This window comes from Euprymna scolopes, chromosome 18, assembly GCF_053919585.1.
Source record: "Euprymna scolopes isolate OS-2025 chromosome 18, ASM5391958v1, whole genome shotgun sequence".
NCBI classification, from domain to species: domain Eukaryota; kingdom Metazoa; phylum Mollusca; class Cephalopoda; order Sepiida; family Sepiolidae; genus Euprymna; species Euprymna scolopes.
The window spans coordinates 44,706,445-44,725,060 of NC_136499.1; the positions used below are offsets into that span (position 1 = coordinate 44,706,445).

Sequence of the window (18,616 nt, forward strand, 5' to 3'; positions counted from 1 at the left end):
GATGCCAGATGGGGATCAGACCGTTGATTATGTAAAGATAGGAGCTTAGTTTTGGATGCATTAAAAGTAACCAGCCACTTCTTCCTCCACTGTATCACACGCTCGAGATCAGAGGAGAGAGAATCAGAGAGAACTTTGTCATTTATGGCCTTTGATGTGTTGCCATAGATAGTCGTGTCATCAGCATAGATGTCAACGAATGATTTAAGTATGTGGTTAGGGAGATAAATCAGGAAGAGAGTTGGGCCCAGGATGGACTCCTGAGGGACTCCAGCATTAATACTCTGGGCCTCTGATTTCTGCCCATCAACCACTACTCTTCTGAGCCTATCGGAGAGAAATGATTTAATAATTGAGAAAATATTTCCAGTAATACCGTAGCTGGAAATCTTGTGAAGTAGGCTCTTATGCCATACCTTATCGAAGGCCTTTGATATGTCAAGAGCAATTGCCCTAGAAATGAAGCCTTTGTCGAGAGATTTACTAATCCTATGAGATGTAACCGTTAGCACATCTGATGTAGATCTGGCAGAACGGAAACCATATTGCATGTCACTAAGAAGGTTATTTCTGCTGAGGTGGTTGACTACTTCTCTATTTAATATGGATTTCAGCATGACACACAGGAGACTTATTGGTCTGTACTGAGAGGAAGATGACTTATCACCCGAATTCTTCAATACAAGGCATACTGATAAGGGTTTCCAGGGTGTTGGAAAGTACTTCTCCTTAAGGCAACGCTTAAACAGTTTTGTAAGTATGGGGGTAAGTTCTGGTTGAAGCTTTTTACAACACTATAATTGGAATGCCGTCTGGGCCAGTTGCTTTACTGGAATCAAGGTTCTTGATTAGCCTGGCGACCTCACGCACAGATATTTGTATGTTGCATTGTGTGTTGTCTGTTATAGGTGGAAATACGGGGAGTTGATGGCCTTGATCGCATAGGGTAGAATTAGCTGCAAAGTTCTTGGTAAATAGTTTGGCCTTGTCTGATGCTGACGAGATGCCCTCAGGTCCATTGATGATGGTTGGGATAGAACGCACGCTTCTGTTCAAGATCCTGTTTGCAATTTGCCAAAACTGGTGGGAACGAAGCCGCTGCTCAGCTACTTTGGATTTAACGGGCTGAGCATAGAGCTCTCTTGCATTTTTTATTACTCTTTTGCAGTGGTTGCTGGCAGTCCTGAAAGCAGCTTTAGTCTCAGTACATCTATTACGTTGGTAGCTATGGAAAAAGTGATTTTACTTTCTTCTGTTTATCATTGTTTGACATTTGTGTCTCATTGTTCTGATGTAATTTCCTGAATAGATACATTCTTTATATATGCAATGCTTTATACTATGCTTTTGCTTTGTACCAGTCTATCTACTAAAGAATCGTTTGAAACGCGCGTAAAACCATGTGTCCATGATTTTTTTACTTGTAAAAATTGATTCTATTGCCATTTTAATATTTAAAATATTTTATTTTAAGCTCTAGTTTATCACTTAACAAATATTGAGCTTTCCTTCTTTGCAAGTTTCGGCAATTACGATGACTTCTCCCGTTTGTGTAGAACTGACGACTATCAACTCGATAGTTGAAGATTCGGTCCCTAGCTAAGGAGAGGTGCTAGTCTAGCCGCATTAAAGAACCGTGATACAGTGAAACAGTCAGTCTGCAAATGACTATATATTAAACAGATGGGAACTATAATCTCTTCACATCTTGGAAACTACTCGTTTCTTGGAAATTTAAACGTTATTTTCGTTTTCAGCACCCTTGAAAACCTATGATAGTGGTGATTTTAAAGGATTTGGGGGGGGGAAGATACTGTACCTTTACCAATGTTTTAATCATAGTCATTTGTTTTCCTAGTTTGCATATGAATTACAAAACATTTGATAATTTCCTGAAATGCTGAAATAACATCAAGGGGAGACTTGATTCCAAATATTTCTCATATGTTATATCTATGCTCTTTGGTTTTCATACATAAAGTAAATTTCACAGTGTATAAAAATTATTTGATATTGGAGATACTCATAATCGTACCTTATTTCCAAAAGAGATGAGATATAACATATGAGAAATATTTGGAATCAAGTCTCCCCTGGCTGCTATTTCAGATCATTTGAAACCATAGCAGCAAGTTACAAACACGGTTTGAATATATAGTTAAGTGGCAGTTTTAGTCGATGAGAACTGCTTTAAAGCTTCACCACTCACTCATTTTTCTATCAAATTTAAAACAATTATTACAGTTTATAGATCACCTTCTCAGTTATATTGTAATTTTTTTTTCAATTTTCGTCCAGTAAAACAAAACTTATGATGAATTTAATAGTGTTCAAAATCTTAAAAAAACGTAAGGAGTTTATGACGTTTTTTATAACAGGTTTCCACAGCAACCACGGCGCTTCAGCGACTACTGTTGCTACCAATTCACCACTCTCTTGAAAAGAGAAGTAACAAGTGAAACCGAGAAAGGGAGATGATTGGGGGATTTTATTGAAAGCAGACGAGTGCCGTATATTGTTAGTATTGGAGATTTGATAAAGGTCCTTGATTAGGTTGGCGACCTCGCGCACAGATATTTGTATGTTGCATAGTGTGTATGTTATATTCATGGGGGCAAAAAAATAAGACTGAAATTAAACAAAGAACAAGTAAATTTACTGGAAGCCCGGAAAAATCATGGATTACAATAGAAAAATACGAGCATGAAAAGTAATATGGTTAAGCTTAAACATTGAAAAGTAAAGGACTAGTAGTTAAAACTGGAAAAGAAAAAGACAAGATATTCTAGTAAACTATATAATAAATTTATAACTTAAAATATTGCAGCATTAAGATTTTTTTAAATTCAATTTATATTATATAATCTATTCTTAATGCTGCTATATTTTAAGTTATAAATGTATTATATTTTTACTAGAATATCTTGTCCTTTTCTTTTCCAGTTTTAACAACTAGTCCTTTACTTTTCCATGTTTAAGCTTAACTACGCTCGCATTTTTCTATTGTAATTATATATATATATATATATATATATATATATATATATATATATTAGCTTGTAGTTGAAGGTTAAGCTCAATAGATTTTCGTTGTCAGTTCCAGAGCATGTATAAATAAACAATAGAGTTCAAATTCATTGATCATATCGTTATTTATCAGTGAAGATTTTCATTGATTTTGAATTGATGTTTTTTTTAAATAAAAAATATTGATATCTTTCATCTTGTTTTTCATTTCTCTTTCTTACGATTTATTTTTCCGTTTCAATATATTATTTTATATATGTATATATGCTTCTAGTTTTGTTTGAGGGAAACGTTTAATAAAATATATGTAATTTTTATTGCTTCGTTTGGATTAAAGATGATGCAATAAACACTATTTTTTCCTAATTGGAACGGTTTGAAATGTAAATTTTATTTTTTTTTCTATGAAACTTTTTGAATACTATTCTGGCCCCTTCCTCTAATGGGGAAAAACAAAAGGATGTAGGTGTACATAAACACCCACGCAAAACTTGAAAAGTCCGACTTCTTTTTAATGTTTTTAAAAGGAGAAAGAGTTTAACTACATCAACACGAGGCTACTAAAACGTTATGACATGAAAAAATATTAAGAAAATGAGGGCTGAATGGGGTGTTTGTACTTTCTGGCTATATAACGTTAAATATTCAATTTGCTATATTTTATTTTTTTAATTTTTATTTTTATATTTATATTTTGTTTTTATTTCTATTTTTAATTTCTATTTTTTATTTTTATTTCTATTTTTATTTTTATTTTTATTTCTATTTTTTTTTTAAAGTTTTTCATTTATTTATAATTTAAGAAAATAAATTTAAGCGTTTGATTACTTCCAAGAAATATATAAAAAAAATAAAAATAATATCTAAGAGTTATATTAAGTTTAATCTAAAATTGTAAATAAGAGTAATGATATTATAATGAAAATAATTTTGTAGGTCAAGGTGATAGTTTAGTTATTTGATGTATTAAGTATTAATGGCAAATAGTAAATAAATAAATAATAAATAAACAAGCAAATTAACAAGTAAATGTAATAAATTATTATTATATCATTAGTATTATATTGACATATTACATCATCAAACGCCTATCACATTGCGTGGGTGTTTATGAAGGCCTATGTACTCTTTTTTCTTTTTCCCTTCTCCCCCTCCCCTTTTCTCCGTTTCCCGTTTCTTGTTGTTTTTCATAGGTAATCACGTAACTTTCTAAATTGCAATATGTGTATATTCTGTTTTTTCATATTCATTTTAAAAAAAAGGTGTGTGTGTGTGGGGGGGGGTACGTCGCCTGACGAGATCGTTAATTATTTATTACTAATTGGACCGGAACACTATCATATTCATGATCGTGTAACGACATCAAAAATGCTTAATATAATATAAATAAAGGTACACGTTGCTCTAATTATTATCTAGCATTATTATATGAACTTCGTTAAATTAATTTTATTTATTTTTTAATATTCTTAACACGGAATACACGCACATGCACGTAATAACATTTAATAATAATAATAATAATAATAATAATAATAATAATAATATATATATATATATATATATATATATATGTATATTTAATATTTAGTAATGTGATTGATAATTTAAAAATCAAATAATAATTAAATTAAAAATCCGTTTCATAAGAAGGAACAACGACAAAATCAATGATTTTGTTGTTGTTCCTTCTTATGAAATGGATTTTTAATTTAATTATTATTTGATTTTTAAATTATCAATCACATTACTAAATATTAAATTAGCTCTAGGATATTTACCTATCGAGCTTATTATATATCTAAATTACAACGAGCACTTTTTCTTTCCTGTATTTTAATTAAACTAGTAATTTTACTATTACATTAAAATACACTCTACTCTTTAGACTATTGTTCTAATCTCCTTTAAATTATTATTTTGTGTTCAATTTTGTAGCTTGGACGTCGGCATTAAACTTGATAATTGACGGCGAAACCGATGCTCACCTGGACATGGTTGAAGGGAAAGTAATTAAGCAGCTGTTGGATGAAAAGTGGAAAACTTTTGCACAGGTAGGAATGTGCATAAATAATAAACGATATGTGTATGATAGGAAAATGTAGTCGGTTTAGTTTTTAGGAAATATATGCTTATATGCGTGTGTCCGTATAAATAAATTATAGTTTGTTAAAGAATATATATAACATACGTATATATAACAGATGCACACACGCACACACACACACACACACACAGAATAAAGTATAGTTTGTTAATATATATATATATATATATATATATATATATATATATAAAGTGAAAGTGTCTGTGTGTGTCTGTTTGTCTGTGTACATTTCCCTACACAATAACTCTGTCAATTTTCAGTCTACAAACTCGAAATTTCATATATAGGATATTGAGATTTAAGGGGTCAAAGTTCAACAATTTTACCTTTGAGAACTCTACCAAATTCCTCCGCCAATTTTGGGTATAAACACTTGAAATTTTAGATATAGATTCCTTGGACATGGATCTAACTTAATAACTTAATTTGAACCTAAAACAATAAATGTTAAGGGGGTATAATAGGGGTCAAAGTTAAAAAAAATTGACCTCTGCGGCCTCTACCAAATTACTCAGACAATTTCTGGTCTAAACATTTGAAATTTTACATAAAGGTTATTCAAAGATACGAGGGTAAGCTTTCTAATCGGTTTGGGTCGAAAATTTGAGTTACCAAAATATAAATATATGTATGTATGTTTGCCTAAATCTTTCGACAGAGGGGGACGATTTTTACAAGATCAGTATCGTTTTGAAGTTCGACCTTTCAGGCAACAAATATCGAAAAATTGGCTAAAAACATTAATTTCTTCACCCTCAACTGGCCACTTTTCTACAGGGGCGGGTCGCTTTTTTCGCCGATATTTTCGAAAGTAATCCTCTCCTTTCGATTGTCTAGCCTTAATTAAAACCTACGTTACTTCCGGTTTGGCGGTGGTCGTAACAGCAAAGACGTCAGGGTTTCCCCCTTTTTTCCTCCTTTGCGGAACGGGTTCGAGCCAACCTTCCTGCTACCACTTTTTTTTTTGCTCAACATACACCTCCAAACACCCAGGCAACGCCTGGCTGAAATGCTAGTATATATATATATATATATATATATATATATATATATATATATATATATATATATATATATATATATATATATATATATATTCTTTAACAAACTATAATTTATTTATATATTATACTATATACAGTTAATCCCGTCTGTAACGTTGACGAGTTTTAGGCGTCTTCCTGGGACCTCATTAATTCTCCCCAGGGAATAAATTATCTGAGCTGAGACGATTAGATGAAATTCGAAGGCTTGTAATGAGGAGCGAGCAGACGATATATTTATATAAAATATAGGTGGGTAGTTCCAAAAGTAATGTTTTCTACTGTTTAACTTAAAAAGTCGAAGTGTAACGAAAACGCGAGTGGTACCATTAATATGAACGCCTTTCTTTTGTGCTCTAGAATTTATTTCTTTTAGTCATCACCATTCTTAATGCACTTTTGCCAGGAATTCAATGACGCATCTCTGCTTCTAAAACGCGTTCATGATAGTGGTTGCTTTCTTAGAGTCTCATACCGTCAATACCTGACATAGAGAGATGAAACTTTCAAGTCATGAACGCATAAGCCATAATAGAAGGCAACATTACTTTTTTAAAAATGCTCTCTGCACAAATTATTTTTTACATTTCAGCTTCCGATGAAACACATGTTTAAAACTTGAAAGTTGGTTGAGCTGACTTTTCACGATCGATGGCTGCTAAGTCGAGATTCCAACTGCTAAATTTCACTCGTGGTGACAAAAACAATATAGATAAATATGTAACATAGCATGGACGTGTGTATGCAAATGAATGCCAAATGCCGTCACCGGTAGAGAAAAATAATGAATAAAGACTTTAAAAAGACGATCACGCGAGAGACGTGAATAACGTTCGAGATCACACGAGATACGTGGAGAACGGAACGAAATAACGTTCGAGATTACGTGGGTGACGTTGCGGCCGTAACAAAGAAGAAATAAATGTCATTGCTACAAAGAAAAAGCGAGTTGAAGTTCTACTCTATTCTTTGCCTGCTTTGCGACTGAAAACTGGTATACAATGTGTTAGTTCCCGGACAACGTTATATATATATATATATATATATATATATATATATATATATATATATATATATATATATATATATATATAACTACTTCATTTACTCACATAAATTAATATACGAAAGTATAAATATGCGTAAACTTTAAGTATTTACTTGAAAAGTGCTCAATACGTAGGTAGAGCGAGTTAGTAATTTATAAAATATATATGGCGATTAAGCTACACTGAATATTCCGCGTTTCATCCACTCTAGGATTCTTCAGGCTCATGCGCATAAGCTTGAAGAGTCCTAGAGTGGATGAAACGCGGAATATTCAGTGTAGCTTAATCGCCATATATATTTTATGAATTACTAACTAGCTCTACCTACGTATTGAGCATTTTTGAAGTAAATACTTAAAGTTTACGCATAAATGTATACTTTCGTATATTAATTTTATGTGAGTAAATTAAGTATATATATATATATATATATATATATATATATATATATATATATATATATATATATATATATATAAGAAAGAACAGAAAAAAAAATGAATTTACAAGTCTTAGTTTACAAGTTCATTCGGTCCAGCTTTTCTAACCTTTCGCGAGCTTTCGACTTTATAAACATCTGTCAAACTCAGTCAGGATCAAATCTGATTAAAAAGTATTCTTCAGCATGTATTAACGGCACCTTTTCGGTTCTTGTGTCTCCTAAATGTCGCATATATCGCATTAAGAACACTCACTCACGGAAAGCGTATAATAGTATCGGCAATAAAACATAATTAAATATTTTAATTCATTCTTTATAATTCGATTATTATCGGTCAGCATGTCTAATTTTGTGAAAGCATCATTTGTTTTTTTATGTTGTCGTTTGTGAAAAACATTTCTACACATTGGAAATGGTGAATTATATTGAAAGAATACGACGTTATCAAAAGAAAGAATAACAAAATCTATCCTTACAAAATCATTACTTTTAATTGACAATAAATGAGCTCGGGGAATACGAAAATCCAGAGAGTCTTTGAGATGTATCCCAATCTCATAATATTATCTAACGAACGACGTTGACGAAAACAAACAAGCCATACCCAAAACTTACATCTAAAAAGAAATCAATTTTTTTTTCTTACAAAACTGGCTCGCAGAACCATATTTAGCAAAATAAATAAATGAATAAAATAAAATAAATAAATCAATTAATTAAATGAAAATTTTAAAACAAAAATAGATGTTACGTGATATGCTCTCAACTACGTCCGCCAAGCCTCGGCGTTTAACAAGAGTACAGTGTTAAGAGTACAGTGTCCACCTCCCTTCAATGGGAATATATAACGGTTGCTTTGTGATTAACGAACTAATCCGAATCTTTATTTTTTATTTGCGGACTGTTATCCGCATCTTCATAGTTGTTGTAGTTTCAACAATTCCTATGGCTTTCTTCAGGTGGTTGTTAACCGCGACAGGATAGGAATGCAGAGCCTCTTAATTGTATCCTCGGTAATTACTGCCTTCCATAGTTGTTGTAGTCTCACCACGTATTGGCCAACTAATCCTCTGACCTGAATTGGCTAGGATTGAAACCGCTATCTTCAGGCAATGTTCAACTGGAATCGTGGAATCGTAGAGATTCCACGCCTTTATCAACTGCGCTTCCACCTGAAGAAGGTCAGAGGAATAGTTGGCCGAAACGTAGTGAAACTACGACTATTAATATCAGAATAATAGTTCACAAACAAACAAACAAATATACAAATAAAGAAATATACAAATAAAGAAATACATATACAAATAAATAAATAAATAAATAAATATACAAATAGATAAATATACAAATAAATAAATATACGATTAAATAAATATACGAATAAATAAATAAATATACGATTAAATAAATATACAAATAAATAAATAAATAAATATACGATTAAATAAATATACAAATAAATAAATAAATATACGATTAAATAAATATACAAATAAATAAATATACGAATAAATAAATATACGATTAAATAAATATACAAATAAATAAATAAATATACGATTAAATAAATATACAAATAAATAAATATACGAATAAATAAATAAATATACGACTAAATAAATATACGAATAAATAAATAAATATACGATTAAATAAATATACGAATAAATAAATAAATATACGATTAAATAAATATACAAATAAATAAATAAATATACGATTAAATAAATATACAAATAAATAAATATACGAATAAATAAATAAATAAATATACGATTAAATAAATATACGATTAAATAAATATACAAATAAATAAATAAATATACGATTAAATAAATATACAAATAAATAAATAAATAAATATACGATTAAATAAATATACAAATAAATAAATAAATATACAAATAAATAAATACACGAATAAATAAATATACGATTAAATAAATATACAAATAAATAAATAAATATACGATTAAATAAATATACAAATAAATAAATAAATATACGATTAAATAAATATACAAATAAATAAATAAATATACGATTAAATAAATATACAAATAAATAAATAAATAAATATACGATTAAATAAATATACAAATAAATAAATAAATATACAAATAAATAAATATACGAATAAATAAATATACGATTAAATAAATATACAAATAAATAAATAAATATACGATTAAATAAATATACAAATAAATAAATAAATATACGATTAAATAAATATACAAATAAATAAATATACGAATAAATAAATAAATATACGACTAAATAAATATACAAATAAATAAATAAATATACGATTAAATAAATATACAAATAAATAAATATACGATTAAATAAATATACAAATAAATAAATATACGATTAAATAAATATACAAATAAATAAATATACGATTAAATAAATATACGATTAAATAAATATACAAATAAATAAATAAATATACGATTAAATAAATATACGATTAAATAAATATACGATTAAATAAATATACAAATAAATAAATATACGAATAAATAAATAAATAAATATACGATTAAATAAATATACGATTAAATAAATATACAAATAAATATACAAATTACTTATCTCAAAGGATAATATATAATCTGAATCTATTTTTTTTTTTCAGGCTGGCTTCTTCAAGTTATTCGGATTTGCTTTTGTTCACCTGATTCTGCTGAGTATCGCCGTTTATACGAGACCTGTGGGCAATTTGTTACAGTTCAGAGGACCCATTGATGGCGTAAGGGAAGCAAAATGCTGTTCGTTATAATTGTAACTTATATGCCCATTCCGTCAATACAGAAATCATCTTTTGAGAGCTGATAAACAAGAACAAATACAAGGTTTCCTAGTAGTTTGGGAACATAAAAATGTGTAGAGTGGAAAGTTATATACATTTTGTGATAAAATTTTGTGCTTTTTTCTTTGTGAAAATTAAATAGACATACGACGGTTTGGAATCTAAATGTTGTTTCCAATTGTCTGTTTTTTTTTTTGTTTTTGCCCATGCGTTACGTCACTTCGACGTCTCGGTATTCTAGATGCCTATTATTACTACATGTAAAATGCCTATTATTACTACATGTAAAATGCCTATTATTACTACATGTAAAATGCCTATTATTTTATTTATTATTATTACTACATGTAAAATGCCTATTATTAGTAAAATGCCTTATTACTACATGTAAAATACCTATTATTACTACATGTAAAATGCCTATTATTACTACATGTAAAATTCTTAAATGCTCACATATTTAATGTAATATTTATGATTCAATGAAAGGGGGGGGCAAGCATATATTTTTTTACGCCAAACAACAAAATGCGAAAAAAATAATTGTGTATAGGCATTAAAGATATTATTTAAACTATTATTAAATTGGGAACCATTTCGAGTAAAAATCTATTTATTAAATTTCATGTGATCGGAAGAAAATCAACTTTGAAATGTGTAAATGAATCGAGTTGAAACGTTTACAAAATCTAGTATTTATAGACGGGAGGTATACCCTATGTAAAAAAAAAACAAAACAAAAAAAAACGAGCGCAATTATATGGAAATGAAACGAAATTTTGTATATAAATTATTTTTATAATTCAATACAAAACTTTACTTCGTGTCAGTACTCATAGTTTCCGATTTCGTTTTCGCATACCTGGGGTTGCCATTTTCATATTTTGATTAAAAAAAAAGTATTAAAACGTCTTTCCCTCTGTTACTACGTAACAATACATCGATTTTAACCCCAAAGCCTTCCTCATTTAAAATAATATATATATATATATATATATATATATATATATATATATATATATATAAATAATAATCTGCATTTTTATCGCATGTACAAAATATTTTTATCACATCATGTAATCAGACGTTGATCTATATAATTTCCAAAAAAGGGTATCTTTTTAAACATTTTTCATAAATATTCGTATATCATCATAGTGTTGTGTTGTTAGTCTACCGGAAACCACCGGGAACTATTAAAATGATCGATTATTATGATGAAATTATAATAGTTGATTATTATGATCGTTGTAATGTTTATAAAAATAAAATGTTATCCTACCAAAATAAATATTTACAGAGAAAATTGTTTATGTTAAGGTTTTTTATTTTTAAATTAATGAATGTAGAAGAAAACAACAATTTAAAATAGACTGACCTCTAGAGTCTGACGAGTCTTACGTAGAGGTCATCATAAAGTGACGCGGACTTTAGTTAGAGTTTTGGGAAAAGATACAAGATTTGAGGAGAGAGAAAGAGAGAGAGAGAGAGAGAGAGAGAGAGAGAGAGAGAGAGAGAGAGAGAGAGAGCAAACGCAGTAAAAGATCGGGAGTGAGAAAGAGCGGCTCGAATCGGACGGTGATGGCTCCCAATAATGTGCGTTAGTCTAGGACCAGTGGCAGCTTTCCAATAGAGAATCATCGAAAATAAAAATTGCAGAAAAGCCAACCTGAGATTTGTTGATTCATAGGGATTGAACCTTCTTTACAGCTGTTCCAGAGAATTCGTCAAACAAGACCAAGAATAGACAGATATGTTTCTCCGATTGCCCCGACGTTACAACCCCCAGAGAACTGTCATTTGTCCCTTTTATTACATGTCCGTGGTTAAATGTATCTGTTGCCATAATTTTTATACCACTAGACATTACACGAGTTAGACTCACATACATAATATACACACCCGTCCATGTTGTACAGATCTTCCCCGCAAGGTCACGATAATGTCAATAAAATATTAAGAACTTTTCAACAAACTTTCTATGAGCCCAGACTTCTTGGACACTTTGTATACTTAATATACATTAATTTAATGTAGCTGCTAATTTTTCCTTTACTTTATTATGTTACGTTGTGAAGGATATAAGGTCTCCATATATGTAAGGCGCTGTATGTAAAGTGCGTTGGGTATATGATGAGTTGTGTATATATAGTGAAGTTCCTTCGCGTCGTCTAGCGTTCATAAATCCGTGTGGATGTGTGTGTGGCATGGGTTACAGGACATTTACAATATGGATAACACAAAGGGGGTGGAACACAGTTCTGGGTGGTTATGCATCTTGCCAATAAAGAAACCATACCTTTGTTCATCCGGATCTTGGTTGATGAATTTGCCAAAAGCTAGAATGAACATTTCTTCCAAAGAAACGAAATAGAGTCTTCGGTTATATTTTAGACAGCTTTTATTTCACTATGTTTCCTTGTTGTTGGAAGATTGCACGCTTGTCTTAGTCTCTACTTCACCCCCGTACAGGGTCATTACAGGCCTTGTATTCAACACTCTCTTCGTCCGTCTAGCCCTTTCTCTAGATCTGTATATCTCCTAACTCTCTTATATATATATGTAACTATTCCTTTGTGCTTACGTCACTCGATCACATTAAGACCCAGCACGTGACCTTCGGTCACGTTTTCTGGCCAAATTCATTATTTTTACTCCTAGGTTTGAAAACACACACCACATTCTTTCCTTGTTATTGTTTCAAAGTTAGCCCAAATATTTTACTAAACACTTCTTTGTTTCAATAACATTCTCTCTGCGTACCTTTTTTCTACATAACGGTTAAAAAACAATAATAATGTTCATTATCTAAGATTTTACTTTTTTAATAATAATAGTCAATGTTCTAAACTGACTCTCAGCAAGACCACCTGATGTTGCTCCGGCATAATCCAACATTTATAATATATATAATACTACTGGCTGTACCCTGCCACGTGTTGCTGTGGATCAATTGGGTGTAATGGAAAATTCTAATAAAAAGAGAAAATGCATGTTTCTTATATTCTTAGTACAGCAATCCACTCCAAAAAGTAAAAAAAAAAAAAAGAGAGGCGAAAATGAAAAAAAAATGGTACTCTTGCAGAATTGGATCCTGATCCTCGGGATTATCGTCAATCATGTCTTGGGCTCGACCAACAATCAGTGGATAAAGTTGAACGTAGCAAAAATGTTGAAACGCTAAATGTTTTTTTTTTTTGTTTTCTGTATACAAAAATATGAGTTAGTAATTAATATTTGAGTGATGGGGGGAGGGTTACTATACACAGATTCGAAAAAGTTGTCCAAAAACAAATAAATGAAAGCAAAGGTAAGATAAGTTACGTTTCTACCTGACTGGATAATTGTTTAGTGTTTTTATCTAATGTAAAATGTTTAATCGGCTGGAAAAAACAGAAATGGTTGCAGACTCTGTTGAATACATTAAGTTTGGGAAAGTAAGTTGAAAACTAAAAACTATATAATACAGTGTCAAAACCCCACCGAATATATGTTACCATGACATAGGCTGACATAATCGGTGGGTTTGTGACAGTATTTTGTATAGTTTTTTTAGTTTTAACTCACTTTCTCAAACTTAACGTAATCAACAGTGTCCGCCACCATTTGTATCTTTCAAATACACCGATAAACACTGTTTTCGAGCCGACTAAACGTTACATTAAATGAAAAGGGTTTGCATTACTAAACACAGATACAAAGAAGTTGTCAAAAAATAAATATATAACAAATAAATGTTATCAAAGGCAAGAAAAGTAAATGTTCTACCTAACTGGATAAGATTGTAGTGTTTTTATGTAATGTATAATGTTTAATCGGTTCAAAAACATGCAGTGTCTATCAGTATATTTGAAAAATACAAATGGCGGCAGACTGTATCGAACACGTTAAGTTTGGGGAAATTTTGGGAAAATAAGTTTAAATTAAAAAACTATACAAAATACTGTTAGGAACTCACTCAATATATGTTATCATGACGTAGGCTGACATATAATCAGTGGTTTTAAACTTTTGCTCGATACAGGTGACGACTTTTAAGAGTCCCTTTTTAGTGATTACCTGGTTTGAGGATATTATACAACTAAACGGCAAATCTGCCCCAAAAATCCGGTATTATTTTACTTTAAGGCCCGTCTCATGTTCGTATATAACAAAATATTTTATTGTAGATTTCAGTGTACTAAAACGAATCTGCAAACCGTTTCCGTCGCAAAAAGAAAGTTTTCATGATACGAAGAAATTACTTTTTCGAAAAGTGGGTGATCACTTTTCAATGTAAATTTAACTTAGAATGAGCGCCCACTTTCTGGCCACCTGAGAGAGGGGCATTTTTCTGCGCGCGTGTGTGTGTGTGTGTGTGTGGAGGGGGTTTTGGCGGTTGCGGCCCCGCCCCTCCAACCAATTTAAACAGGTAATTTTAAAGGATTTTCCAAGGGTAGAAAGAAAAAAATCGTGGCCACAAAGTGGTTAATCATTTTACGTTAAATTATTATGGAAAAGTGATCCTTCACTTTTTTAAACTAACATTTCTTCATATCTTGGAAACTACTCGTTTGCCTTAATTATAAACGTTCAGCGACCCCGAAAACTTATAAGAGTGGTAATTTTAAAGGAATTTTCGAGGGTGGAGTAATTATTCATATTTACCTTCTTTTTTTATTCCAATAACATAAGAAATTAAGAATTAGACAAATTTATTTTAGGTAGGCTTCGCCAGGAAAGCTTTTAAAAATAAAAAATTCCGTGTTGTTGGAAGATAAACAAATGGTGCTAGTGCACTTACAGATCCGTGCTATTTTAAGTCTGCTGGTCGCTATGGAACTCAACGGCTACCCAAAAAAGTACTTTGACGAACGTGAGACGGGCCTTAATGGAAAATTTTATCAAAAATTCCAGGATGCTTTTTTTTTTTTTTTTCAATAACATAAGAAATTAAGAATTAGACAAATTTATTTTAGGTAGGCTTCACCAGGAAAGCTTTTAAAAATAAAAAATTAAGATAAATAAATGGTGCTAGTGCACTTACCGATCCGCACTATTTTTTAAATCGTATTTCCGAGTTTAATTAAAGTTTTATGATATGTTTTTTTATTCAATTGTAAGGTTAAAGTACAAATATATATATATATATATATATATATATATATATATATATATATATATATATATATATAATTTAAAAAATAGGGATTTTTTTTACCCATCTATTAAATAGATAGTTAAATGTTGTAATTTGAAAGTCGTCAATGTGTGGTGTACGTGAAAGGCCCATTTCTACCGGAAATGAAATGGCGGACAGTCTCGCAGTTACGAAAAATATTTTTATTTTATTTAATATATTTGTTATAATTTGCGATCTTAATTTATTTTAATAACATGCAAACATTCCTTGACTTTACAGATAAATTTTCTGAAAATTTCAATTAAATTGGTAACGTAGAAATATGGTTTTATTCACTTTGAACGAACCAAGAATTACATTTTTATATATATATATATAGATATAAACATTCAATAATGTATATAGATGTATTAATATTAGGACGATTAATCAGGAATCGGAAAAATCAGAACTTTTGGAGGTACGGATTTGAAAAAAAAATTTTTTCCCGATATCAAAAGTGATTCCTTTAATTGTTTCTCTATGTTTGTTTTTGTTTAAAACTGAATTTCACATTGTTGATATTAGAATAATAAATAGTACTTTATTTAAAACTACAACGGCTCTTCTTTGTCGTTGCCATTTCCTTTCTGCCCTGCATTTTTATTTCTATTTTCTCCAGAAATTTACATAGAATTTTTTTCCTTGTTTAATATTTTATTATTATTTTTTAATTTCAGGTGAGATTCACGTGTGAACTTTTAATTTGCCTCTTCAGCGTCATTGTTATTTGGAAACAAATGATCGACCTTTATCAACAAGGGTTTAGAGGTTATCTAAAAAATTGTGTAAGTCGGCACTTTTTATTTTTTACATTTTTTACCATTACTTTATGTGCTCGACTGAGCTCCAGTCCCTAATTCCGTCCTGTAAAATATTTACAACAAAACCTCGTCTAACTACAACCCCTGTTAATAGTCTCCCGCCCTCTCTCTAAAACTAAATTAAACTTCCATGAGTAAAGTTTCTTTCCTAAAACTGCCCATTATTGAAACACAATTTTGCGGGGTTGCTTCCTATCTGATTACAACTTTGTCGTATTCAAATCAAATGTAAACAAATTCTTGTTGAGCTGCCCTCTTAAATAATCAAATTCTGCCCAATCACCACCATCATTACCAATCATCACGGTATTGTCTCACCACCCACTTGAAATTCATTTAACCCTTATCCTCGAATGGCCTTTGATTCTTGATAAGCGGTGACACCCTATCAAAATAAAATTAATATACATACTTTTAATAATGAGATTCCTTGTAAATTTAGGCTGAGAGAGAGAGAGAGAGAGAGAGAGAGAGAGAGAGAGAGAGAGAGAGAGAAAGAGAGACGTTTTTAAAGAAAAACCATCTCTATATAGAAATTTCCAGTATATTTTTAATATTGGAAATTTATATTTGCGATAGTATGCAGTATTGTAACGTTGTACACTTTTTTTAACGACATCGTTACAGTTTAACGGACCCAACATGTCGTAGACTTCGTCGCAAGGAAAATAAGAAAGGAAAAAACATGACTCACTTTTTTTTTTAACAAACGCCAACAACGCATTTTTTTCTACACACACACACACACACACACACACACACACGCACACACACACACACACACACACGCACATATTCCACAAGTGTGTAACGAATTTCCTTACTTCCGGACAGGAGAGCGCATTCTCTTAAACATAGGCAATAATAATTCAGGGAAGGTAACTCTAATATAATCCAAGATGATTACAAAGTAATTTCTGGCTTGTATAAAATGTTAGGAGCATACAAAATCAATTTCATTTGTGCTCCTTATGTATCCACTCATGGCTGACAGGACGAAAGCAATCTACCTTGTAGATCAAATACAGAATTCAGTTTAAAATTCTATATAGATTACTGTTCTTTTGTTGATCAACTCGTGAGCCGTCGTGACAACAATCGTCAAAAGTCACAATCCTACTTCTCAACTCAGGTCGCTTTTATACAGCCTATCTTCACCATTTGCATGTGTATGTGGCGAGATTTCGCGAGACCACAGCTTATAAAACCACAGGCGCCATCTTTAATCTCTCTCTTTATTGCTGAACCTCGCCCGACACACACACGTATGCACATGGATAAAGTTGGCGGTTGCATCAGTCGAAACGTTGTGAGAATAACATTCTAGATGAGCACAGTAGTGAAAATAATCCAAAGTAATTAACAATCCTAATCTCCAAAATTCTGAAACGTAATAAAAATATACTCGTATGAAGATTCAATATTTGTGATTGGCTAGTGTATATATTTGAATTTTTGTAGAAAATACGAGAGGAGAGCTAACTTATCTGAATGTAGGATGTCGTACCTGAAAATGTTTCTCCCAACATCTCAGGCGAAAACCGTGACTTCAAAGAATTTAATCCAATAAAGAAGTTATATAATTGTTATAAAAGCTTTTCTCATTACTAGGGAGTTCATCCAAATATTTTTTTTTCTTGGGGGTCACCACTTATCAAAGCTTGAAGGGCACTCGAGGATAAGAGTTGATAAATGTAAGGTGATAGTGAAGTAATCGTTAATGGTGTAAATTGGGTAGAACTTGGGTATTTATGAGGACGACAGCAGGAATTTGTTTACATTAGATTTGAAGGCTACCATGTTGTATTTATCCAGGAAGCATGCCAGTAGATCAGTGTTCCAAAGGCAGGCATTTCTGAGAAAGAAGCTTTGTTCATGGAATCTGTGTTTACATTTAGGCACAGATAGAGAGTGGCGAAAATCATATATAGTGGTTTTCGTTAGTCAAGTGTTTTTTTTGTGAAAGTTTGGCAAGGGGGGACCATAGATTGGAGTTCAGACGAGCACTTATCATGAAAATAGCGATAGAGCAAAGACAAGCTCGCGACGTCTCATCTGTGGAAAAGAGGTTGCAGGGAAGAAAAAAGGGCATTACCTGCTAGGTTTCGAAGCTTGTTTTGAACTCTATCAAGGCAGGATAGGATG

The 18,616-nt window shown here is 30.9% G+C and overlaps 1 protein-coding gene across 1 annotated transcript in view; it reads left to right on the forward strand.

Annotated features, from left to right (window-relative positions):
* LOC145297607 (transient receptor potential cation channel subfamily V member 5-like) overlaps positions 1-18,616 on the forward strand; it is a 152,782-nt gene that overhangs the window by 99,326 nt on the left and 34,840 nt on the right. Inside the window, exons 8-10 of the mRNA XM_080143666.1 lie at positions 4,966-5,081; positions 10,313-10,426; positions 16,328-16,435. Of these exons, the coding sequence (XP_079999792.1) occupies positions 4,966-5,081; positions 10,313-10,426; positions 16,328-16,435 (338 nt within the window). The remainder of the gene's footprint in view (positions 1-4,965; positions 5,082-10,312; positions 10,427-16,327; positions 16,436-18,616) is intronic.